Below are 26125 nucleotides of genomic sequence, written 5' to 3' on the forward strand. Positions count from 1 at the left end.
GTTTTGTGCAAGTTTCTTTATTATCAGTAGTTAGCGTGTTGAAAACACGAAAGCATGTTTAACTTTAAATGCGCAATGACGGACTCGCCCTCAAATACATTTATTACACTGACAGATTCTACAGAAAGCAGTTTTACAAAAAATAGTTTTTGTTGTCACAGGCCAAGCAACAGACTCACAGAGACGCATATGTTAAAGTCCACAAGTTTTTTTTATTGCTTCACAGGTCAATACAGGAGGAACATGCAAATAAACTAGAACAGGCGATATGAGTTTGCTACTTCACTGCATAGCTATTAGATTGCCTCTTGAACTTGTTAGGACTCGTATCGCTTGTAAAAGTAAATGTATCCCAGACTTATTGGAGGATGCTTGGACTCCGCAACTTTTTCATCATTGAAGATCACCCACCTAAAGAACATACACACGGGGTTGAAAAACGTTTCGCCAGAACATGAATAAGGTTTCTCATTAATTTTAGCACAAACTGACCTCCCATCTTTCTTTATGTGGCAAACATAATGTCCACACATTGTCGAAGTTCCCATATGACTGATAAATGCAAACAATTTATATTCTGTAATGACAAAAAGCGTTTTTATTACAATTTCGATTGGATAAGTTACTAACAAAACCACTAACGAGTAGTATAGTGAGACTTCACTTAAACTTATTTTTTACCAAATATTTACTTTAAACGCTAAAAACATGCTAGGAATGAGTTTAACTTACTTCCAGATCCATCTTTAACCTTTGGCCCTACAGTGTCACCTCCTTCACCAACACCAGCAGATACACTACTTTCGTCACCAGTGGCAGCAGAGGGTTGTGTATCCATATCATCCATGTGATTGAAAATCCAATCCACTGCTCTCTCAACATTGTTGCCCTGATTTAACGCAGACCGTATTTAGGCAACTATTGACTAGTAGTTTCAACTTGTAGACCGCGGGGGTCATTTGTATTTTTACTAGGGGTCACAAAATCTTTTGATCAACAGCAATATTAGTAAAAACTAGAAGGGTGGCTCAGCACATATTTCAATTGCACATACACTATAACCTATTTTGAAACGTTAATATATTCCCTACACTTTTTTATATTGGGTCCCATGCCACCCACTGTCTTTTATAACCTTAGTTGTTTCTGCAGGCAGAAACTTATGGGTCCCCCACACATGCAAAGTTAAAAACTATGCATTTCAAAAGACAACCATCACTAAGTTTGGTGTTTTAAGAAAAACTGTGGTCAGATCTTCGCTTAAATCAGTGGTTCCCAAACTTTTTCATATTTTTTTCTAAACGGTCCCCTTGCCATTATTTCAAGGGTTCGCGGTCCTTAAGCCTAAATGTGTATTTCATAAAAACGAAAGTTTATTGCAGGATTTTAGCTAGTTGTGCAAAATTGCGCATAATAATCATCCAAAGACAGCATGTGACATCACAAACAGGACAAAAACATTACGATTGTGCGCGAACAATTGCATTTTTTTTTAGTTGTCATTCAACAAAGGCCATTGTTTAGCAATGGAGACAGTCGATTCTCAATTCTACTTTGATTTAAACTCATTTAGTGGCACAAACTGACGCCAAATAAGATTATAGAATTACTTCAACCGCTTCGCGGTCCCCCCAAAGTTGCCTCACGGACCCCTAAAGGACCGCGGACCCCAGTTTGGGAACCGCAGGCTTAAATAATCATGCTATTAAAAGTACTAACAATGAAAATCTGATTCAATTCACACATTGTTTGAAGTTTGTCCTATTTAGTGCTCTATTTATAGAAAAGAAGGGATAAATAGTGGCAAAATAAAGTGAAACACAAAAATCGACACCTATAAATAACAAATTCTACAAGCTGTCCAAATTTCATTCAATTCCGACACAGTTTTAAAAAATCGCCCATTTTAGGGGGCTGGTTAGGTAGATGTTAAAGTTATAGGGTGAAACATAACAATCGACACCTAAAAATTACATAATCTACTAACCATCCCAATGTCATTCAATTCAGACATTGTTAAAAACATGGACCCATTTTGGGGGGCTAGTGGGGTAAATGTTGGGAAGACAGGGTTGAACACAACAATCAACAATTATAAAAAGCACACTCTATAAGCTGTCCAAATTTCATCCAATTCAGACATTGTTTAAAAAATTCACCCATTTTAGGGGGCAAGAGGGGTAAATATTGGGACTTCAGGGTTAAACACAACAATCGACAACTATAAATGACAAACTCTGCAAACTGTCAAAATTTCATTTAATTCCAACACTGTTTAAAAATTTCACCCTTTTTAGGGGGTTAGTGGGGTAACTGATGGGGTTTTACACCCAAAAGTATAAAATATGAAACCACAATGACCCAAGCAACAGTCCTGTAAAATTTTATCCAAATCAGGTAATGTTTGAAATTTTGACCACTAGAGGCGTCATTATCAACATTCGTTAACACATCTGACATCATAAGGCTGTTAACCCCCCCTCTGACTGACATGTGCAAAACCGTCCACCCAGCATTGCACAAACACAAGTACCATATGTTCTGTTGCCTATATTATACTATTACACCCAAGAAATTTTCTGTTTGTGGTGCGCAGCAACCTACAAAAACGTTTTACATTTCGGGGTCTAGCGGGGTAAATACTGGGGTTATCAAGTCAAACGAAGTAGATGGCACATCTGCATAACCATATCTACCATCTCTGAAAGTTTTATCGAAATCCATCAAACATTTCATGGCAAAGTGGGGTGGACAAGCTTCAGGGAAGAAAAAAAAAAAAAGAAAAAAAAAGAAAGAAAACAAATCGAGTAAAATCAACATTCAGGGGAAGGGGACCCATTAAAAAAAAATATATCAGCAAAAAAGTACATAGCTTAGACCTTGAGTTTAGTTTAGTGATTTTTTTAGTGATCTTGTGTTTAATTTAGTGATTGTAAAAAAGTAAAGTGTGATAAAACTAGAAGGGTGGCTTAGCACATTTTACTATAGCATATACACTACAACCTATTCTGCAAACTGTAATATATTCTCTATATTTATTTATATTGGGTCCCATATTAGCCAACATTTTTATAATCTTGATTTGTTTCTGCAGGCAGAAACTCATGGGTCCCCAAAACCGCAAAGTTGTAAACAGACAACCATAAGAAACGGTGCTATAAAGTCAAACACAGTGATTGGTAGTGTTACTTAAAAAAACAAGTTATGTAAAGTACAAACTGTCCAAATCTCATGCAATTGAGACATTGTTATAAGTTTGTGTGCCTAAATAGCATAAAACACTGACATCTCAAAATGGCATATTATACAAACTGTCAAAATGTATTGTTGATTAATTCACCCATTTTGGGGGGTTGGTAGGGTAAATATTAGGGCTGCAGGGTGGAACACAATATTTGACAGCTACAAATGCCAAATTCAAAAAACTATCAAAAATTCATCCAAATCGGACGTTTTATAAACAATAGGTGGCTTAAGCAGTAAATATTGGGCTACATGGTGAAACACAATAATCGACGCCCTAAAATGGAACAATGAACAAACTGTCCAAATTTCATCCAAATCGGACATTGTTTAAAAAATCACCCATTTTTGGGGTCTAGTGGGGTGAATATTGGGGCTACAGGGTAAAACACAACAAACGATGCCCTAAAATGGCACAATGAACAAACTGTCCAAATTTCATCCAATTCGGACATTGTTTAAAAAATCACCCATTTTAGGGGGCTAGTGGGGTAAATATTGGGGCTACAGGGTAAAACACAACAAACGATGCCCTAAAATGGCACAATGAACAAACTGTCCAAATTTCATCCAATTCGGACATTGTTTAAAAAATCACCCATTTTAGGGGGCTAGTGGGGTAAATATTGGGGCTACAGGGTAAAACACAACAAACGATGCCCTAAAATGGCACAATGAACAAACTGTCCAAATTTCATCCAATTCGGACATTGTTTAAAAAATCACCCATTTTTGGGGTCTAGTGGGGTAAATATTGGGGCTACAGGGTAAAACACAACAAACGATGCCCTAAAATGGCACAATGAACAAACTGTCCAAATTTCATCCGATTCGGACATTGTTTAAAAAATCACCCATTTTAGGGGGCTAGTGGGGTAAACACTGGGGCTATCGAGTCAAACAAAACAAATGGCACATCTACATAACCATATCTACCATCTGTGAAAATTTCATCCAAATCCATCAAACATTTCTTGGCAAAGTGGGGTGGACAAACTTGAGGGAAGAAGAAAAAAAAAAGAAAAAAACAGAAAAAAAAAAACAAATCGAGTAAAATCAAAATGTGTCCCCTTCAGGGAAGGGGACCCATAATGATTCGCGAACTAAAAAAGGGAAAAGAACTGTCCCGCTCGTTAGTCGTAAGTTCGTAACTGTAAAGAACTACCCGATTTTGAACACTGGCTGTTAAAGAAAGATTTACTCCAGTTTTCGGTTATTTGTGTAAAATAACTTTTTTGTATCTGAATGCTGTAAGGATTTTGACAGATTTCCAATTAGTTTTAATCACCTACATCCGTAAACCGACAACGATAAATGCTTATCCGCTATAGTAAGCTTTCACCTGACTTGCTTTTTTACATGGGACCTGATTTTTTTACATAGGGTTTGTAACGTTAAAGTCATGGAAGAGGTCTAAACCGGTTTAGAATACACAGTCTTATTCGCAAAATACAGTATAAATGTTACATCATCCAAAATATAATTCGCCTGCTGTTAGCCAAAGCAGTGTGACACAAAAACAAAAAAGTGCTTTCTATTCTACTAAATAAACTAAATCTTCTACTTTTAGCAAGCATAGAAAATATCCATGCACTGCGGTAGATCTGTTTACGATTTGTGCCAAAGCAAAACAACACACACTTACTGTGGCACGTAAAGCTTTTATAGATTGCTCCCGAGTAAATCCCATGCCGATGATCATTGCAATACTTTCATCTGGTGGACCTGATTCGGAAACAGCAACTTGGGCAGAAACAGGTTCTACAACAAAAATAAGTTTAAATGGTTTTGTTTAAACCTTAGTAGCATTTAACAAATACTTTAATGTGTTTAAAAAGGGGGTCCGCATATAGAGGGCTGTAAAGTTGCGTACATAAAGCAGGGAAAAATCCAAACAATACATTTTTGTTGAAATAACTTAAACTAAGTAGGCATTCCACTTTTCAACAATATGTTTGTCGCGACACTTACATAAAGTTACTAGGTTTTCCCACAATGCTTGTTTTTTTCTATTGAGTGCTGTATTAACACTTGGACAAAATATCTAATTTCACGTGTTTAATTTGAGCAGTGGCTCTCAACCTTTTTGCCTTTGCAGACCCATTTCAATAATGTTATCTAATTGTTAAACCCTTAAGTTTTAGGTATTTTTGTCCTCTTTTCATTAACAAGCAACCAGCACTTGGTACATAAAATAGCAAGCACGTTCAGTTCAGGAACAAAATTTCAATCCCTTTGTTTGGGTTGTAAGTTGGGAATCAACAGGAAAGACACATTGCATTGTGACATTGTTTTGTTTTTTTGTTAGAAGTTTGGATCACAATCTCATTGTGGGTGAATAAAGAAGTTGTCCCGGACCCCTGAAAATGCTTTGCGGACCCCCGGTTAAGAACCACTGAATTAGAGGAATTGGATTACAGTGTTGCAAATTATTTTCTTATCGATAATTTAATTACAAACATTGAACAATTACGACAGTGCTTGGTTGATTTTTGGCTGCTTAGTGTGTTTCCATTGAGAAGTTTTGAGCAGACTAAAAAATACAATTGGCACCCAATCTGTCGAAACAGTGAACTGGTGTACAAAAAAAAACATTCCATATCCCTTACCACTGGAATTGTTTTCCATTAGCCACATGACAGCTGGCTCAACACCAGTATTTCCAGTGGCAACAATAGCGTCCCTACATCTGGACATGGGAAATCCCATTTGGCTGATTGCCAAAACTGCTTCTTCATCAACTTCCATAGGAGGAGCAGTGTTAGTTTGCTGGGATGGGGGATCAATATCTGGAAGTGGTGTTTCTCCTGGCTGGATTCCAGTGCCTCTGTATTCATTTAGGTCCAATAATTCGGGCATATCAATGCTCACATCTAGAAACAAAATACTTTTAGACACTGACACAGTGTTGGCACAATTAAAGTTTCCAAAAAAAGATCCAGTCAAAGCATTTTTTCATTCAACAGAACATTTTACTGATGAAAATATTTTTTTGAAGTGAAATGAAAAACTATAAATTTTTGGATTGAAATTTTCTATTTTTTGTGTTGATTGAACTTTGTAAATAGTTTTGTCATCACGTTTTTGAATATTTTTTATAGAGTTTTACATCTTTTTAGGTCATGTTTTTTACGTTAGCACTTATGTAACTCTCAGAAAGCTTCTACATATTTGTGTCAGAAAAAAACATTCAAACAAAACCACACGTTCACAATCAACTTACCCAGCTTTTTGGGAATCCAATCTTCACCAACCGTAAACTTTTTCAGTTGAACAACCAGATAATCAGGAAAACTTAAGAATCGTGTTCGTTTTGTTGCTACTGCTTTTTCCTAACAACCACATATACATTGTTTGCATCAGAATAAAGTTAAATCTGTGGCATTACAATTTGGTGTTTAATAAAAAGCAAACTAGTATGCTAAACAAGTGGAGCCAGAGCAAAAATAACATACTGTTGTAACCTTAAATTGCAGATTTTTGTAGCCAGCAAACAGAAATATTACTTTACCTGTTACTGGAACGCACTTAACAATGAATTTGCATGTTTGAAATACACTGTTCTCACCATAACGTCATTTCCATTACACTTATCTGATTTTCATGTGAGTATTTGTTATTAGCTGTTAATTTATTTTCCTAGATAAACTATATAAGATAATACAAACTTATAAGATACTGCAAAACATAGTGTGTTCACTTTAACAACCAGTCCAACTACCATACCTTCAGTGCTGAACTCCAGAAGTTAGGTACAAATTCATCTTGTGCAAATTGATTTAAACAAGCTTGAAAAGGAATTTTTGCCCGAACAACTTCCCCAACATCAAACTTCACATCAGCTTTATTTTTCTCCTTCCTTTCTTCATATGCTTTCAAATCATCTAAATGTAAACAGATTTGTGTATTGAGATTTCCTGTCAGAAAAACGTTTTTTTTTTCAAATGCTATAACTATACGTTTATGTCCAATTTAACTCTACATTTGCAGCTGGCTGCAAATTTGACTAAATGTTAACCTAATTGTTTCATATAAGTAACCCTTAAAAAACAGGTATGTGCAACACAGGGATTCAGTGTGTCATCACAAGCAATTGTCATTGTAAATTTTGTTTCAAACTGTAGTCTACTTGTGTGTCACCCTAAGTATCAGTGGTTACTTCACAGTTTTACTATAAATCTAGCTTTCACCAGGTAACAATATAACCCCAAAGTCAAGCGTTTGGCACCTTAACATTATTCTAGATAAGTTAAAAAACAAACAAACTGTGCATGTCAAGTTTATAGAGCCCTTATGGCAAATTGTAGTTTTATAATATTATTTACCCTGATGAAGGCGACCTGTATAGGACGTCGGAATAAAACTACAATTGCCATATAAGCTCTATAAATTTGACATGCACAGTTTGTTGTTTTTTGAACTTATCTAGAATAATGTTAAGTCTGCCAAATGCTTGACGTTGGGGCTATATTGGCTACCTCACTCCAGTGTGTTGGGAGTTGGGACTTAAAGCTGAACTGCCAAACATCATCACATCTATTGAATGCAACAAACAGTATACACTGTCTGCAACATATTTATTATTATGTTAGCAAAGTTTTTTAGACAATTGTTTTTACACCAAATATTGTAGTGGTGCTGTAACAAAATAAAATGCCATACCTTTGTTAGTTGCCATGTCACACAGAATTGGCAATGAAAAAATATAATCCGGATGTTTTGAATAACGAACTTGTTTACTTTGTTGGCATTCAAGTCGTTCCTCTACCTACAAATCCAAAAACTAGAAGATGTATAAAGTAACAGGTGTAGTTTATTTTTTACCTTTATTGTACAAAAAGGCTGACAAGTTTTTCAGCACTTTTTATAATGGTCCCTAGCTATCTTAAAAGTAACCACACACCTGTGTAGTGCAGTAGGTTAAGTTTTCTGGGATTAAATTGAATAAAAACCCTTACAGGAATAGGATAACACTGCATAACTAATAAAAAACTAGAAAAGTGGCTTTCTGATATACTTCAATTTTATATATTCTATACGATATTTACCAATTTACTATACACATCATTTGATCTACATATACGATTGTTTTTGCAAGCAAAAACGAATGGGTCCCCAGACGCGTGTTTGTGCGGATTTACGGTAAACCTATGTTGCGGTTATTTTTAGATTCTTAAGGACAAATTTTTCACAAAGCATTAACTTGACTTTAAATGTTTTTGTCCGTATTCTTTTTGCGTCATTATTGTCATATAATTCAAAAAAATCAATGAAAAAAGAACGGGGAAAATACTTTCAATTTAATCTCTTGCTTTGACCTTGATATTGTCGTTCAAGTTCAGTTTTTAAACACAAGTTTTACTAGAAAGCCCTAACTGTTACATTAGACACTATATAAAAAAAGTCGCTTGCTACAAAGGTATATATAACAACTTGTTTTTCACTAAACTTTGTAAGTTTTACTAGAAAGCCCTAACTGTTACATTAGACACTACATAAAAAAAGTCGTTTGCTACAAAGGTATACATAACAACTTGTTTTTCACTAAACTTTGTTCAGCAAAAACGACCATTTAATGACCTTTTGACACTTTTTTTAACAGCATGCAGTCCTTAGTGTTCAACAACACCGTTTAGCCTAATTTATACATGACATTAGTACTAATTCTTGAATTGATGTGTCAAAAATAAAGAAGATACGTTATGACGAAAAATTCTTAACTGTGTTGTAATGCGTACCTATAATGACCAGTGGTTATGCGACGGCCAAGCTGACAACGAGAAATTAAAGAGCATTTATCACGGCGTTAGAAAAAGTTAAATTTATTTTTTCATATTTATGTTGATCAACGACGTTTTGCCTGACATAAACGAAACCGAACTACGTTTATCGAGTACAAAGAACAGCTGATTTCTAATCACCCAAAATGAACGTCTCGTAAAACGTCTGTCCGGACGTCAAGCCGGGAACTCCCGCTCTGCCGCCTTAATCGTAAACCAGTGAATTTCTCCGTTGGGACTTGTATCTGACTGATAGCGTAAACATATTATGGGTTATAAAAGTAACTGGCAAAATTTTAAATACTAAACGAATACCCTGCTTAAACAATTGTTAAAAATTTTAAAAATTTCTGAACCATAGGGCTTGTATTTCTTGCCTAAAACTAAAACCGAAAATTTGGGGGCTTAAAAAATTGGTGAATCCGAAAAAAAGATACAAAATTCTTTAAAAAACCTTACATTGCACCAAACAACAAAGCATGGAACTCCAAGATGCTGTACTTTAGTTAGTACAGCTGTTTTAAAAATTTTACGTTTTGGGGGCCTGTGGGTGAACCGCTGGGTCAATCAGGGTCAAACTTCAGGAGGATCAAATTTGGATTATTAACGAACATCTCTGTAAATTTGAATAAATTTAAAGCACTCTTTCTTGACTAAACGCGTCTCACAAACCAGCGTTTAAAATTTTTACGTTTTGGGGGCCTGTGGGTAAACCGCTGGGTCAATAGGGGTCAAACTTCAGGAGGATCAAATTTGGATTATTAACTAACATCTCTGTAAATTTGAATAAATTTGAAGCACTCTTTCTTGACCAAACGCGTCTCACAAACCAGCGTTAGACAGAAAAAAGAAAAAAAAAAACGGACAAAAACAATATGTGTCCCCTTCAGGGAAGGGGACCCATAATTATCACTATCGAGCTATTACCAATTAGTTTTTCATCACCAAATGTATTATACCTATTTCAATATTTTTATTTACTGCATAAAGCTCAACCAAACAGCATTTGTTTAACTTACCATAAACTTGAATGCATCCCCAGGAGGTAAAGTTGCCCCATTTTTATGTTCACTTCTTTCCATGATTGATAAAATGTGGAGTAAAAATTCATGAGCATCTTGCTGTTTATTGGTGCAAAACTCAGAATGGCCTTTTCCAATGATCCTTTTTAGTGTACGTGGCATTGGGGCCTAAAGTTTTTTCAGCATATTTTTTTTTGAAATATAGAACACCACAAGGTTGTGCAGTGAATCAAAAAAGTCAAGTTTCAATTTTATTTAGGTTATTTTTAAATCATTTGCTTTAATAATTTTCAGATCAGGCATTGCAGGTTTTCTTATCTCTCCAAATCAAGCCTGTGTAATTTTGTTAGAAACCATATTAATACGACGAAGGATTACGACTTTCTTCTTTTTAAAACAACTTTTTACACAAAGCTTTTCTAAAGTATTCTGTCTTATGCAAATGTTAGTGTTAAAAACTGTTTTTTATACCTGACAGCTGACACTGACTTAGTTGTACTTACAGATACTAATGATGCTGTTAGGGTGAAATATAAATATAAATGTATGTATATATATATATCCCGACATCAACTGATTGTTTTTCATGACTTATATCAAATGACACTGACTTACAGTGGAAAGCAATATTTCAGTGTCCTTGCTTTGATCAGAATCAGTTTCTTGGTAGTTTAAAGCAAGAGCCAGTTTCGACATTTGAAATGAAAAATCAGTTTTCAAATCTTCAACTCGCTTTTGGATTTCCTGAGAAACCTTAAAAATATAAAATATTTATTTGCAATACAATCTGTGTCTATTTCAGTATAAATAGACAAGTCAAGCCCTTATTAAACTTTATTTGTTTAAAGCAGGGGCCACCAAGCTACCAGTTAACTTAGCCCAATGTCTCATGTAAATTCATTATGTTTAATGCATTTTACCAAACAAATCGAAGTACCCAAGCTTTTTATCACTTTTATGTGATTTCGTGGAATAGGGTCTATTTTAAAAATGAGAAACATAATGAATTAGACATTATTATTTTATTCGGATGTTGACATCTCCAGGAGCGAATAATTGTAAAAAAGGTTGACACTGGGCCATACAATATAACTTGGATGCATTGTCATGGTGATGATGACAAAACTATCATGTGATAGTTAACTGCAAAAAGTCCTGTTGGTTGCTGCTTCATAGCTGATCAAATAAGAGGGCCTATTAGTTTTATCAGCAACATGACACAGTAAACAAGTATTTAGTGATGGTAGCTTATTGTTATAAGTTTGCTGTGCTGTACAACATTTGGCTCTTGTTGTACTTACTTTTGTTTTATCTCCAATTCTACTCAAATCTCCATGTGGATTTAAACTTAACAGCTTTTTCCTAATCATCTCCAAAAAGTTATCTTGATTTGCATACCTGAACAAAAAGCCAAGTGTAAGTTTTGTTACAATAAAGACAATAACAAATCCATAACCTACACTTGCTGAAATTCAGGAATACTTAAAAGAACTTGAACAGTTGAATTAAGATAGCAAGTGTTTCCCATATTTGTCATTCCTGTCAAACCTGCCCCATGAAGTTCCTTCAAATTTTCACCTGTATTTGTAAAATAAAAATTAATATACTTGTATGAGATGCTTACAAAGCAAATTAATTTTATAGTTTAAATTTAAACACATAAAATGGTAAAATACAGTTTTTGTTGCAAATAAACACAATTTGTATCAAGCAAATGAAGTATACAGTTCTACCAATAAAACAATGCTTTTCATCACCAGAAAGCAATAAAATGCTTACAAAACCATACATTTTAAATCTACTGTGTTTGCTGCCATTAACCAATTACAAAATATATGGTTATTTTTAACTAAAAGGCTACATAACCTTTAACTATATGCTGTTATAGTTTCCATGGCTTGTTTATTTTCTTAAACAGCAAAACTAACCTAAATGTGTATTTAGATATCAGATACACTCATGCAAATGATTGCCATTACTTCATTCACATTTATAAGTAGTCCCAGGAGCCTAATGTGAATGTTCAGTTAGTGTGCTAGCTGTTTTTAAAATGAGTTTTGATTCTAACTTCAATTTTTCACTTGTGCTTCACCAGGAATATGTCAATTTGAATGGCATGCCGGTTAGAGTCAACACAATTGCGACATTTGTGTCAAGATTTTTTAAGGGCAAAACAGTTAATTATAGCATGACATCAGTATCAACAGGGTGACGTCATTTTGCTTACTTTAGGTTGCTGTGTATTTGTGCATCTCACCAATTTAGTACAAATCACTAAAACATAACAAAATACCAAACTTCAAACTTGTATTTTCCTGTTTACTTTCAATGCAAGTAACACAGCAATAAATGATTAGTCAGAATGCATAAAAGCAATGGTGTTTAGTTCAGCGCTTCTTTAACATGTTGCATATGTGCACTGTGACCCAAACAATATAAAGTGTTATGATAGAAAATTGATGCCTAAACAATCTTTGGTACAGTGGTTTTCAAACTGTGGCATGCGTACTGCTAGTGGTACGTTGGAACTTTTTGGGTGTTACGCGAGAAGCTTTCTGCCATACCTAATTTTAGTCCGATCTAGAATTGCAACTCAACTGACCCAACTGATCAGCCCTGGTATGGGCGAAACTCTTGTTTTGAGCTGGTTTGAAATTGCTAAATATGCCAGTCAGGCCAAGAAAATGGATCTTTTTCTTTGATTATCCATTCAAACAGGGTTTAAATGTGGTATGCAGTGACAGAAAAAGTTGTCAAGTGGTACCCAATCCATAAGATTGAGAACCACTGCTTTAGTACAATATCATGATTGTGAAACTTTGTTCATTCAACAAAACAAAACTGTAAATTGTGGTGATACTTTATAACAAAACACTTGTCACCTGCTTCTTGAATTAAATCCCACTCATTGCCTACTTTCTGGTTCAGTTCAATTTCCATCTCAGTCATGGTCTGGTCAGTCTATTGTGAAAAAAAGCATTTTAAAAGAGTAAACACACAAAAAAAACTCTACCTTTTCCATGTTCATCATGTTAATGCCAAAATGAGCAAGGTGTTTAGCTAAGTATGGATCTTCAACCATTGTGTCCTCATCATATGAATGAACATCTGTTTGAACATACGAAGCATAAAGTATACAAACCACAACTGTAAAACTATTGAGATTCACATGGTGTTGTCGAGGGCTTATTATTTAGAATAGATGAAGTTAAAAATTTACCTGCACCACTAGGAGTTATTGTGCCCAACTTGACAGCTAATGGAAATTTAGTTTCTTTAAAATGGTCAATTGCATGATTGTTTCCCCCACTGCCATCAAAATATCGACGCCCGCACAAGATTGATCCATCAGACAAGTTCATCCACAAATTGGTGGTCAAGTCACATTTGCAACATTTCCATCCACTAGGTGGTACCTTTACCCCATTTGACAACTGTTCCAAAGAAGCACCATGTCTAAAAATTGTAATGCAAGGGTGTTATTAAAATATTACTGAAAAACATCAAACCAGTGTTTATGTGCTTCTTAACTGACTACCACAAAAATTTTGGGACAAATGCTGATAGCAAGTACATACTTGGTGACAGGTCTAACTTCACCATCCCATGCCATTATATCCTCTTTATTGGAGGCTGAAGTTGATGAAAGTACACCACTTACACTTGCAAGAATCTTCAAAATTATACATACAATGATGATGGACTTCATTTACAAAATATACAACATGTAGTGCTGGAACAAATAGTTACCAATGAATGAATGTCTTCTAAACTGTCAAATGAAATTTCATGAAAATCTGGCATAACTGTAAGTGTTTCAATCTGCTCATGTTCAACTTTTCCATCCTTGTCAGGATCAAACCCACCTTCAATACCTAACCAGAAACAATGTCTGCATTACAACATAATACATATGTTTAGCATTTTTATGTTTTTAATGCTTACCGATAGCTAGGCGTTTTGGCTTTTTTTCAGTTGGGGCTTCCTCTGTAGTTGTGGGTGGGATCTATGTCAAAATTAAGGAAATGTAAAAGCAGCATAAGACATGTGGTGTTTTTTTCCATGCCAATTCTGTTTAAGAATTTAACCCCCACCGAAAACAAACATTTCTCACCACTTTTTTGATTTTTTTGATATGTAGAAACAATTTGTGATTGGTCACAGAGTGGTATAAAGGAAGATACTTTTTACTAAAGCCCAAAAATGTGTTGAGACAGATGAACAAACCATCTTCTGATTCCTGTTGACAAAGGTAACCAAAATGAGTAATGTGGCTGATATAGTTATACATATATTTGTATCAAACAAACTAGTTCTCTGTGAAATTTTCTGCACTCTAAAATCAAATAAAAAACCTTTCTATTTAAACCAAGACACAAGTTATCTCAACTAAAACCCATACCGGTGTCTCAAAAGAAATGCAGCATTCATCTTTGTGAATATAGTCACCAGTTGTTGGAATCCTTACATATGGTATGCAAGGAACGAGCAGGTCACTAACAGACATACTTATTGGCCTTCTAACTACATAAAGAATGTATTAATTTTGTCCAACAAGAGAAAATTTAAAGCTAGTAACAACATTATAGGTTAAGTTAAGTTGAAGCTCATCCGAATAGTCTTAGGTTAGCAAACATGGCCATGCAAGTTACTAACATACAGACCAATTTCAACATGTTCAAGCATTACAGAAAATAACTATTTAGCAATGAAAAAATTTCTTCCACTGAAAGAGGCAAACAATGAGCTCATAAAAACATGTAGAAAATAATATTCACATAAGTCCTGCAAATATTACATTTAATGCAGCTGAATGCCAAAAGCAGTCCTTGAACCTGAAAAATACTTAGGATGTGGTTCCTATCAAAAACCTTCCGGTCGTTTCATACTCCTCATAATCACTAGCATTTTGCGATTGGTTCGTTTCAATTTTTTTCAAGAAATTTGATTCCCGTTCCCAATCTTCATCAGTCAACTGACTAATATTGCTTTTAATTTCTGCTTGAATGTGTGCAGGAATTCTTTCCAGTTCCCACTTGTGTACATGCATAGCTACTCCAGCTGGTAAATTTCTTTGAATGTATTCCAAATAAACCTGAGCAGTGGATCCAGTCAATCTTTTCAACTGCAGCACTTTTTTGTGAGTACGAATTTCGTATTGTACCCGATGCTTTTTGAAGATGTGCTTGGATTTAAGCAAGGTCATTCGATCTATAATGAACTTTGGTGTCAATACCCTGTGCACAGGAATATCAAGTTGCTCCGCAGCAGATGAACAAAATTGAATATAGCTGTCCAAAACTGCTTCCTCATGACTTTTGACAAATATGTCTATCGCCTTGTACAACTTTTCCTTTTCATCAACAATTAGTTCATCATGGCTTGAAAGCGATGATTTTAAAACTATTATGTCCTTAAAATGCTTTTTGGAACTAACAATTTCAGATTGTTTTAAAGTTTTTTCCATGCATGTATGGCTGAATGGTTTAACAGGTATAACAGTTATTGCTCTGCATTTGCCTACTACACGACAAATGCGAGACAAGGAATTTAAATTCATTTCAATCGCTTTTACTTATTTTTCATTCCTGAAACAGATATAGAGTAATAATACTAATAAAATGGGGTTTCTCACCTATTTTTTTGCGAGATATATATATTGTTTTCAAAAAGTTGAGTGCATCGCAATTCGCAACTGACAGGGAAAGCTGCTCATATATACCTCAGTCCTCTTCACAACATGTTTGAAGAATGAAAAAATCAATGAATTTGGAAATAAAACCAGCATTAGGGTTATTCTATTTCTCAACTTTTTCATTTCTCGAGAAAAAATAAATTAAAAATTCATAAAATTTAGTTTTTTTGCTTCTAGTAGCGATCACTAGTAGTGATTCCTTCCTTGTCAGAAATCAGGATCATACATACTCATCCCCCAGTCCGCATGCATGCATGTATGACCCATAAATTCGCATGCAAAATCTATTTCAGCAGGGCAAAGCAAGTAAAAGAGGTCAAGACAGGCCAATTAAATGCCTTTGGTGCAAACACCAAAATTTTTTTGGAAAAAAAATCGCATGTGCAGCAGCTGCTCTGCAGACTGGCTCATCCCCCTCAATGCATGACCTAAAAGTGCTGCCTGAAACATATCTATGCAGGCCACACGGAAAAGTATTTATCAAACACATTATACAAACATGAAATGCAATGAAAAGTTGCTAAAACAGCCCGCGATCGCCAGTTCACCACCAGGGCTGCCACTTTTGGTCTTATGCAATAATCTAGTTTGACCTCAAAAAATATCTAGATCATCTCGATTGAAAAACCAAACATCCAAAAGTATATCTAAACATAAAATAATCCAATGTAATGTAATATTTTAGCCAAACAACCACACACATGAACGTTTTTAATATTAATTGCTCTAATTACATGTTAAAGAAGGTTAATTCTTTCTTATCACCATTCTAATTTTTCTGTTACAGTTATACCATTATAACGTTGAGGCTTTTGTGATTATCTGGGTGGAACGTTTGTATACAAAATTACAAACTAGAGGCTTGTAGGTACTGTTCCTATGGTCTTTAACAAACGTTAAAAACACCTAATTTTGATTAGCAGCCTATTTTTTGATACATCTAGATTTTATAGCCATCGTCTAGATCCCGAATTTTACATCTAGGCTTACCCAAAACTATCTAGATCTAGCTATAAACTATCTTTATGTTTTAAAGGGCACCCTGCCGACTGCAGATCCAATCGACAAATCGAATATGACCACAATAATTGGTACGACCATAGATATCTATGGTACGACTACTACGCATGAAAGCATACAGATACGCATGACTGAACAACTTTTTAGACAAGTACCGTATATTTTAACTAACAAGTCCTATGAAGAATGCCCCCGAATCGAATCGGCAAGCTTATTTCGCTTGTCGAAAAAAAACATAGCGATACAGTAGCACTAAAATAATCACCAAGCTGGAAATAGCTGAGCAACATTAAAATGTTATGTAGCGCAACTGCAGCTACACCGTTTACGATCACTCGCGGTTCCATCTAATTTAGGGTTGTCATATTTTACGATACACAATCCCTGACAAAATTTTCCTCAGTTGCGTCATAGATACTACATACCCAAGATATAAAGCAAATTTCTATGTTTCTCTGTGAACCAATTAGATATTGAGTTGTCACTATGCGCCGCTAGTGGTAGCGGTACACTTGTCGAGATTTTGCAGACAGCTTAGTGTAGCTTTAGTTAAATAAAGTTTGTTTTAGTCAAATTTTATGCTTATTGTATCGTGTAATGTAGTATAATACAATGACAACAACTATAGCGCGGTAATAACCAACTAAAACTGTTTCCAATTCTTCATTGCAGTGAATAAAAAGTCTATATTCCTAAAACAGATTTCCATTTGCGAGAGGATTAGAGATTTTTTTCACGACGTTTTGCGTAAATTATCAGTTTTTAACTTATTAAATTGTGTGCATTCAGTTGTGAAATAACTGACAAATATATTTTCTACATGTTGTTTTGCAGCATTCTTTATTTTGTCAAGAATTGCTTTTTTTCTGATAAGAAGATGTAAATTTTTATGTTTTAGCATAATCTTGTGCTGATTAAAATTGTTGTTGTTTTTGCAATTAAAATGCATCAACTAAAACGTCCCAATGCAAAATTATTGTATAAATTACCTATCTGTTTAAATTACTATTTTTAGAAAAACATCTGTTTAAAAATTGCTGTGTTTCTTGTAAAAGTTTGACAAGGCTGCAACAAGCTGACCATAAACCACCATGATTTCTCTCCTGATATTTTGCAGGAAGCTTGCCACTGCTCAGTGTCTTAATGAATTGCCTTCAACGTGTACTAATGGAAAAATATGGTTATATAAATTGGATTTAAAACAAATCTTTCAGTTGAATATTGGTTTGGTGATAAAGTTTTCTCAAAATTCTTCCACCAATGTAAGAAATTATGTCAATTTGTTGTTTGCCGACAGATTTAGAGATTTTGTCATATTGTTAAACTTGTAGGTTGCACATTGTTTAACGGTAACCTATGTTGCCTATTGTTAAACCTATGCTGCACTTTAATAAAGTAATGTTACACATAATGGGCCATACACAGATTTACCTTAGAAAAACATGGGTTGCACATAGATTGGGTTTTTATGGGACAAGATTATTTAATGTATATATTGCTAATTAGACTATATGTTTTTCAATTGACTATGGAAACAATTTTGACAATTTTTGACCTTTTCTACAAAATTTGACAAATTTTGAATTTTTTTTAAAGAAATCAAAAAATAATCACCCTAATGATAATCTGCAAAAAAGTTATCAACAATCTATAAGAAGTGTGTCATTTGTCAACCCTGGAACTTTCCAACAAAATAAAGAGCTAAATTTCCATGACTTGATGAACCATTTGATGAAGTCTTCCCCTTGATATTGTGGAATTAAGAGGTAAGATATTTACACAAAACAAAGTGTATTGCAGGTGCCCCGAAGTTCAATGCTGTCATTAATTATGTTGTTTCAGATTGCTGAATGTTTGAATTAAAGCCACAAAGTTGGATTCTAGCAAGCCAATGGAAATGTACTTTCCAAGTATTTCGTAGAGCCTGCAAATAGCAAGAAGATGCTTTTACAAAACATTCTAAATAATCAAGGTATTTTTTAAAGGCGTGTCATTGCCATTAATAATTGCTAACAACTTGACATCTGTAAGATAAACTTGAGCGTATTTTTACACATATATATGTAAGGTTAAAAAACTACATTACTGCCATCATCACCACTACTTGGAGGTGTTATAAGTACAATGTAATGATCATCAATATGTTGAAAACTGTCAGTAACCAGACATTATTATTATTAGTTTCTTGGGGTCAGGTACTGGATATACATGTAACCAATGTGCTTATTTTTAAAAATTATAGTAAGTGTGTACCACTTTTTGCAGTGTGGATGTGACAGATGCTGGAGATGGTATCATACAAGTTGCACTGGGATCCCAGAAAGTTTTGCTGCTTCTGTATGCTGGCCAAATCCTGTTTGATTTAAAGAGCTTTTTTATTGTTTACTTCCATTTCTCATTCTGTGTAATAAACAAAATAGCATATTACTGTTTTTGTCACACGTAGGTTAACATGCAGAAGCGAAAAGCAAAAGTGACTAAAAATCTAATTTAACTAAATTTGTTTAGCAATAGTAAGGATAATTTTGTGTGTTTAAAGGCAATGCCAAAAAAACTATGCATACTTTGTAAGCTGTAATTTTCACAAAAATTGCACTGTCGGACTGTCGGTGTGTTCCCGTTTTTTGTCAATTTCCACCTTGTTTTAAAACTGATCCTTACTCTGAGTTGCTGTGTCTTCAAACTCTGAAATGAATTTACTTAGTATTCCAATACAAAGATTACTTTCCTTAGATCTTATGGTAAAAAAATAAATATAAAACAAAAATTACCAGCAGGTCCAGTAATATGATAATATCCAGTTTTGTTGTGTCTTGCATGTATTGCTGATCTGTCATGAAATGTAAAACGTTTTTTCCTTGCTGTTCAAACACTAACTAAAACTTGACTAAGTATTACAGGCAGTGCTGGATTACCTATAAGCAATATAAGCACGTGCTTAGGGCATCAAGTAAAGGAGGGCCACCACAGAAATGGTTTCTAGGTAAATTATTGAATCTAACAAAAAACTACAACTATATTCAAAATGTAATGAAATGAATAAGTTCTGTTTATAAAGCAAGAAAATCAAATAAAACAACTGACAAAGGGGATTGATTGCGTGCTATATTGTTAAAACCTGAAACATTCAAGACTCATGGGTGCCCAACCCGTCGATCGCGATCGACTGGTCGATCTCGGACTGATATCAAGTCGACCGCGAGGGATTCAGAAAATTATTTACAATACTTGTTTTGTAATGCGTTTTTAGAGAGTGTTGCCCTACATAGATGACTTTATTGTGAAGGTTATTCATTAGGATTTGTTGATATAGTCACACCACAAATACTCAGTCGACGCTTTACGTCGCAAAAGTCACAAAAGTAATAGTTACGTCACAAAAATAATAGTTACTGTAGCAATGGCTACTTTGTGCTGGTACTTTTTTATTATCAAGATTAGCATCGGATGAATTATAAAAAATTAAGTTCAATGCAGTGTAAAAAGTCACACCCAAACCACGATAAAAAACGTAAAACAGGGCTCGGAAAATGCTAGTTTTCCTTTGGTAATACACACAGAGTCTTGCATTATCTTGTTAGTTTGTATTGGAATGGTAGATCCCGGAGTTGGACTACCCCAAACGTCGATCTTGAGTCAAAAAAGATTGGGCACCCCTGGTCAAGACAGTAAGGCAGTGCTTAGTCAATAGCATGCTGTTTGAAAACATATTCTAGTATGTGGCAAACGTAAATTAAACTCGACGCTAATACTAGTATGTTTTACAATTGGGCAACAGTGCTGAAACTGTGGAAGGCAGCAGCAAAATTAGGCGTTTTAAATTGAGTTTTGAAGTATTTCTGACATTCTGAAACAAATCTGCCAGTTTAATATCAGCTAAGCTTATAGTGCATTACCCTTGCTGTATATTATGTTAAAATCGAAATCTCCATGAAGAATTTTGTTTTTACGTTTATATTTCGAATTGTAAATGGTGTAAGCGGCACCAAGTTGTTTTAGTGCTTAGGGCCTCTAATGTTGTTAATCCGGCCCTGATTACAGGAAACAGCAGCAAAAGGATTTTTTTCCAAGTGTGGAGCTGTAATTCTTGACGAAGATTAAAATCAGTTCATTCTGGGTGTGTAACGGTTGCAACACTATTGTGCAATGTTTATGATAACGATTGCATGTTATTTCGCAATAACGTTTCTCACCACGAAATGGAAATGGTTACCCTCATTTCTGCATAGACTAATGTTTATATTTCCGTTTCTATGGTAGTCATAAGTTATTTTCAGCCATTTTTCGGGTTCCAGAAAGATCTAACAGTAAACATAGTGTTTATTCCCTTATGACACATATTTCCGCAGTCGTGATTCGTGTATAACGCGTCGTTTCCACCCTGTGTAAATTACATGGCTACCTTAAAATAAATAATATAAGTAATATGAGAAAAAGAATTCGTACACCGGCCAATGTTTCGCACTGTTATATAAGCGTAGACTTTGATGTTTTCGCCGTTCTTTTCTATTTGTGGATTCTATTTGTTCCTGCTATTTCCACCGGGAAAGCGGCTATTTTGGGGCTTCTTTTTTTATCCCATGTGGATGTGTAGCTGATTTGGACGTTCGCCTTTAATGTTATTCAAGAATACAAAGAAAGAAGAGACATATGTGTGGCTGTTAATCAGTCAGCTGTTATTGAGATGCAAAGATCAGACTCACCAAACAATTTGCAATGAACATCATAGTTTACATTGTAGCCGCCATTCACAAGTCGCCATCGAGGCAGGTCGAGCTACAAAGTGGTGCCCACGAGTTGCTACAGACCTTCCGAACTCGCTTCCAGCGCAGGCAGATGTCACTTCAAATTGGTACTTTACGAGCAAGGTTCGGACAGCACGTTCAAAGTGATGCCCCGAACGGTTCGAACAAGACGTCATTTGGACAAGGGTTACTCACAGATTGCCCTGACGCTCGACCGAACTTACCAGAGACTTTTCGAGCACAACCAGACATTTTAGTTATGTGCAACGCCACCGACATCCCAATGGAATCAGAAACAAAAGAGGAGGAACAACTCGACTACCAAGATCACGGAAATGGCATTCACGCGATCGCGCCGACTGACATCTTTTCCTCTGTTAAGTAAGTGCGTGTGAAATCTGCACTTGACAATTTTCGGTGTTGTAAAATATATATTTTATTCGCTTAATAACACTTTTCAAGATAAATTAGTTATGCTTATTCATCGATGTATGTTGCATGTTAAGCTGTGTGCGTGTATATAACTTATAATTCAGTAAAAATTAATATTTTTTTTGCTAGTGTCAAAATGTAAACGTGTGTTTCGGTGTGTATCACCGTCAATTTATGTTTCACGTTTCATGTCAACGGTTTTGTCAAGCCGGAAACGTTTTTGTTTCACTACTAACGCTGCATGATATGTATTGACTCCCTGGCTTGAGCTGTTTAATAAGATCACACATTTTCCACACTCAAATACTACATGTAAACGACCAACCTGTCAAAAATAAGTGAGCTCAGTTACGCTGGGGACAATTGCCCAAACCCAAGAAAACAAGCATCCTAACCGAAACACGACGTCGTTCTACGCCATATTTGTCTGCATGGTGCATACCACTTTGAGCATCGAGCTCCATCTGTTCACAAGTCTACAAACAGACATTTCGAGCCACGAGCTCCAACTATTCACAAGTCTACAAACAAACATTTCGAGCCACGAGCTCCTACTATTTACAAGCCTACAAAATTATGAGCCAGCACGAGCGAACGATATTTTCTCTCAAGTGGGAACCAACGTGCAACAATTGGCACCAACTTAATTATTTGCAATCGTCATATCCATGACCAGTTTTGCAGTGCTATTAAGCACCTGTTTACCGGGCACGTCATCACACACGTGACGGCACAGAAACAGATGAATTCAGACGTCAAACAACAACAAGATCAACAGGAAGCACTTCGCCAACAATCAGCAAAATGAGCTTTTCACACGGCGTGAACATTTTAGCCAGCCCTTCACTCGTAAATAGATTAACGCCTACAGCAACCTTGTTCACATATGCTCTTTCACTTAACTTCATACATCGTTCTGTTAAGATTAGCTTCCAAAATTTTAGGGAAGAGTCAATATATATCTTATTAAATGTCATTAACTTGTGTTTCGCCAGTTTATACGTACAGACAATATTTTCCTCCGTCTGACCTTGTCTTTACGACGTTTATTGTTTTCCTTACGATATATATCCAAAGAGCTGAAGAGTCAAACCCTTATTGACAAGATATATAATTGTTATGTTCATTTTTCGCCTTTAATTGTGCATATTTTCCCAACGTATAAATCCCCACGTGACAGCACCTACCGCCATCTATTGACCAATTTCTCTTGTCGCGTGTCGCTAACGACCATTAATATTGATAAAATGTGTTTTTCATTCAAACACATTGTGCACCCTTTTTGGGGGGGAGCTTTTGTAACGGTTGCAACACTATTGTGCAATGTTTATGATAACGATTGCATGTTATTTCGCAATAACGTTTCTCACCACGAAATGGAAATGGTTACCCTCATTTCTGCATAGACTAATGTTTATATTTCCGTTTCTATGGTAGTCATAAGTTATTTTCAGCCATTTTTCGGGTTCCAGAAAGATCTAACAGTAAACATAGTGTTTATTCCCTTATGACACATATTTCCGCAGTCGTGATTCGTGTATAACGCGTCGTTTCCACCCTGTGTAAATTACATGGCTACCTTAAAATAAATAATATAAGTAATATGAGAAAAAGAATTCGTACACCGGCCAATGTTTCGCACTGTTATATAAGCGTAGACTTTGATGTTTTCGCCGTTCTTTTCTATTTGTGGATTCTATTTGTTCCTGCTATTTCCACCGGGAAAGCGGCTATTTTGGGGCTTCTTTTTTTATCCCATGTGGATGTGTAGCTGATTTGGACGTTCGCCTTTAATGTTATTCAAGAATACAAAGAAAGAAGAGACATATGTGTGGCTGTTAATCAGTCAGCTGTTATTGAGATGCAAAGATCAGACTCACCAAACAATTTGCAATGAACATCATAGTTTACATTGTAGCCGCCATTCACAAGTCGCCATCGAGGCAGGTGCTGCCACAGGTGATTACTTTCTCTAAGTATTACTTATATAAGATATAAAACACGTCTTTGATGCTTCATAAAGGTTAGTTTCAAACAAATTAAGATTCACAAAAGCGGCAGATGAAGTGGTTGACATTTTATAGCCGAATTAAAACAGTTGCGACCGATCTAAATCAATCTACTCAGTAGCCAGGAGGAACAGACAACGCTAAACTGTACCGCTACCACTAGCGGCGCTACGTGCCAACTCAATATCAATGCGCTTGCCATCTTGTGTATGTAGTATCTATGGTTGCGTTAACCCAGTGGTTCTCAAACTTTTTCATTATGTTTTCTGTTTTCTCCCTTTGCCATTATTTCGAGGGCTCGCGGTCTTAAAGCCTGAATGTGTATTTCAGAAAAACGAAAGTTGATTCCAGGATTTTAGCTAGTTATGCAAAATTGCGCATAACAATGATCTAAATCTGACATCGCAGACAAGACAAAAACATTGCAATTGTGCGCGAACAATTGTATTTTTGTCAGTTGTCGTGCAATAAAGCTTATTGTTTAGCAATGGAGCCGGTCGATCCTCACTTTTACTTTGATTTAAACTTATTCAGTTGCACAAACTGACGCCAAATAAGAATATAGATTTACTTCCACCTTTTTGCGGTCCCCGCAAAATTGCCTCACTGCCCCCAGTTTGAGAACCGCTGCGTTATCGTTTTTTTGCGATTCATACACTTCTATTACGGAATAAATTTAGAAAATTTAAATGTCACAAGGACGGCGACACGAGAAAACGTTAGATACGATACTCTGATCCTTGTCAATTCACTTTTTGCGCAGGCTTCTGTTTAGTTGACTATATTGGGCTAAGCTCACTACTCTTAGTCCTTGAAACAATAAGCACATACATCAGGGTCGCCAACCTTTACCACTCTAAAAGCCATTCGGACCAATTTCACACAAAAAAACAAAAAAACTGGGAGCCACAAAGACCTTTTCAAATTTGAAATAAAATGCCACTGTAAAAACGTTTTTATGTCTCACGACATTCGACTTTTTGTTGTTAGTTATAGTTCCTTTCATATTTGGTACACTTGGCAAACCATTTTCGTCCTCAGTGAAAGCAAATAAAACTTTCCAAGTAACTTTGAATGCTGTGTTTTCTTGAAACGCGGATGTTTATTTGTGTATTTAACGCTTATTGTTAGACAACTAGTAACAAACAGGTATTGTTACTCGCGCACACACACCGAAAAACAAAACAGCAACCTTAATTGTGCGCGCCAGCAGTTTACCTCTTTACGTTTCATTGTATAAACGCGGTTGTAGTTAACTACTAGAAACTTTCTCCGTTGGTACATTGATTTCATAGTATATATATATTTATATAAATATATTTTTTATATTCTTAAATTCCGGACTTTTAAGTACATTTTGACATTTCTCCCTGACGCAAATTTAAAGACCAAATTCTCTGACATGTCAGGGAAAATCCTGACGTATGGCAACCCTAATCTAATTGTACTGATAAAACTGAAAATGCCTTTGCGAAACAAAACCTGAAGTTGATAAAAAATAGCATATTCTTTGTGAAATGTTCCCACAACAACATTAAAGACGATTTTGTGTAGTTTTGTAAGATTAGGCCTAGACTACTTTGTGTGGGAATGACTGAAGGCAATAAATTTCTCCTGTCCTGTCACAGAACATTTAATTACCTGCCAAACTTTGCTTTCACGGTTGTAAGATACGTACGGTATGGTTAGTTTATATAGGCCCCCTCGACTGGTTCCACCAACGTCCCGCCCCCAGTCGGGTTTACCCACAATGCGCCAACCTCACTTTCTTGTGTTGTGAGCCCCAGGCACTTAACGCCTTGTTATGACGGTGTAGCTGCAGCGCGTTTTGGCTCTAATCCACCAATTGTGCCTGGCACTTTCATGCGCTCCATAACGTTTTAACGTTGCGCAGCTATTTCCGGCTTGGTGATTGTTTTAGTGCAATTGTGTCGCTATGTGGTCTTTCACCAAGCGAAATAAACTCAACTCAAACTCAATATTACGAAGAATTTTACAGGATGTGGTATTACTTATAGGCCTTGCATATCCAAGATAGTTGAAGGAAATAGGCTAATTGGTAAAAATATTGTTTGCTCCTCGCGGTCCTTTTTCGGGCCCCTAAGGGGACCTTATAGTTGTTTGTTTGATAAACGTTTTGACGTTTGGTAAGTAACGTCGTCATCAGAAACATTTTCGT

The 26125-nt window shown here is 35.6% G+C and overlaps 2 protein-coding genes and 2 long non-coding RNA genes across 7 annotated transcripts; 1 reads left to right on the top strand and 3 right to left on the bottom strand.

Moving 5' to 3' along the window:
- Positions 1–192: 192 nt before the first annotated feature.
- On the bottom strand, positions 193–14564 carry LOC145218134 (ubiquitin carboxyl-terminal hydrolase 5-like). Its single transcript, XM_080085532.1, has 20 exons — positions 14448–14564; positions 14160–14285; positions 13991–14051; positions 13796–13920; positions 13624–13718; positions 13266–13501; positions 13059–13153; positions 12928–13006; positions 11506–11623; positions 11347–11443; positions 10661–10798; positions 10043–10213; positions 7906–8011; positions 6970–7127; positions 6467–6575; positions 5853–6116; positions 4889–5004; positions 733–889; positions 493–577; positions 193–411 (listed from the first exon to the last, which is right to left on the bottom strand). Exons 1-20 carry the CDS (start codon positions 14550–14552, stop codon positions 318–320), a joined length of 2535 nt encoding a protein of 844 aa, XP_079941658.1. The 5' UTR covers positions 14553–14564; the 3' UTR covers positions 193–317.
- A 5-nt stretch (positions 14565–14569) lies between these two features.
- On the bottom strand, positions 14570–15652 carry LOC145218135 (small ribosomal subunit protein uS10m-like). The gene has a single exon (XM_080085533.1). The coding sequence runs from the start codon at positions 15603–15605 to the stop codon at positions 14892–14894; it is 714 nt and encodes a 237-aa protein (XP_079941659.1). The 5' UTR covers positions 15606–15652; the 3' UTR covers positions 14570–14891.
- Positions 15653–17663: 2011 nt separating this feature from the next.
- LOC145218729 (uncharacterized) lies at positions 17664–19187 on the top strand. 2 transcript variants are annotated; one of them, XR_013857713.1, is made up of 4 exons: positions 17666–18022; positions 18357–18526; positions 18603–18732; positions 19026–19187. It is a non-coding gene; the product is annotated as an uncharacterized LOC145218729 (long non-coding RNA). The 2 variants fall into 2 exon arrangements; XR_013857712.1 differs by having other exon boundaries at positions 17664–18022; positions 18357–18732.
- LOC145218728 (uncharacterized) lies at positions 18533–19942 on the bottom strand. 3 transcript variants are annotated; one of them, XR_013857711.1, is made up of 4 exons: positions 19532–19934; positions 19325–19445; positions 19014–19113; positions 18533–18684 (listed from the first exon to the last, which is right to left on the bottom strand). It is a non-coding gene; the product is annotated as an uncharacterized LOC145218728 (long non-coding RNA). The 3 variants fall into 3 exon arrangements; XR_013857710.1 differs by having other exon boundaries at positions 19014–19160; positions 19532–19933; XR_013857709.1 differs by lacking the exon at positions 19325–19445 and having other exon boundaries at positions 19532–19942.
- Positions 19943–26125: the final 6183 nt, after the last annotated feature.

Source organism: Phallusia mammillata, chromosome 3, assembly GCF_965637545.1.
Source record: "Phallusia mammillata chromosome 3, kaPhaMamm4.hap1.1, whole genome shotgun sequence".
NCBI lineage: Eukaryota > Metazoa > Chordata > Ascidiacea > Phlebobranchia > Ascidiidae > Phallusia > Phallusia mammillata.

Bases quoted from the DNA above. Each gene is read 5' to 3' on its own strand.
- LOC145218134 (XM_080085532.1), bottom strand. From the start codon at position 14,552: ATGTCTGTTAGTGACCTGCTCGTTCCTTGCATACCATATGTAAGGATT. The intron at 14,286-14,447 runs GTATGGGTTTTA...CTTTGTCAACAG, and splicing joins GCATTTCTTTTGAGACACCG to GAATCAGAAGATGGTTTGTT. The intron at 6,576-6,969 runs GTATGGTAGTTG...TGTGGTTGTTAG, and splicing joins TCTGGAGTTCAGCACTGAAG to GAAAAAGCAGTAGCAACAAA.
- LOC145218135 (XM_080085533.1), bottom strand. From the start codon at position 15,605: ATGAATTTAAATTCCTTGTCTCGCATTTGTCGTGTAGTAGGCAAATGC.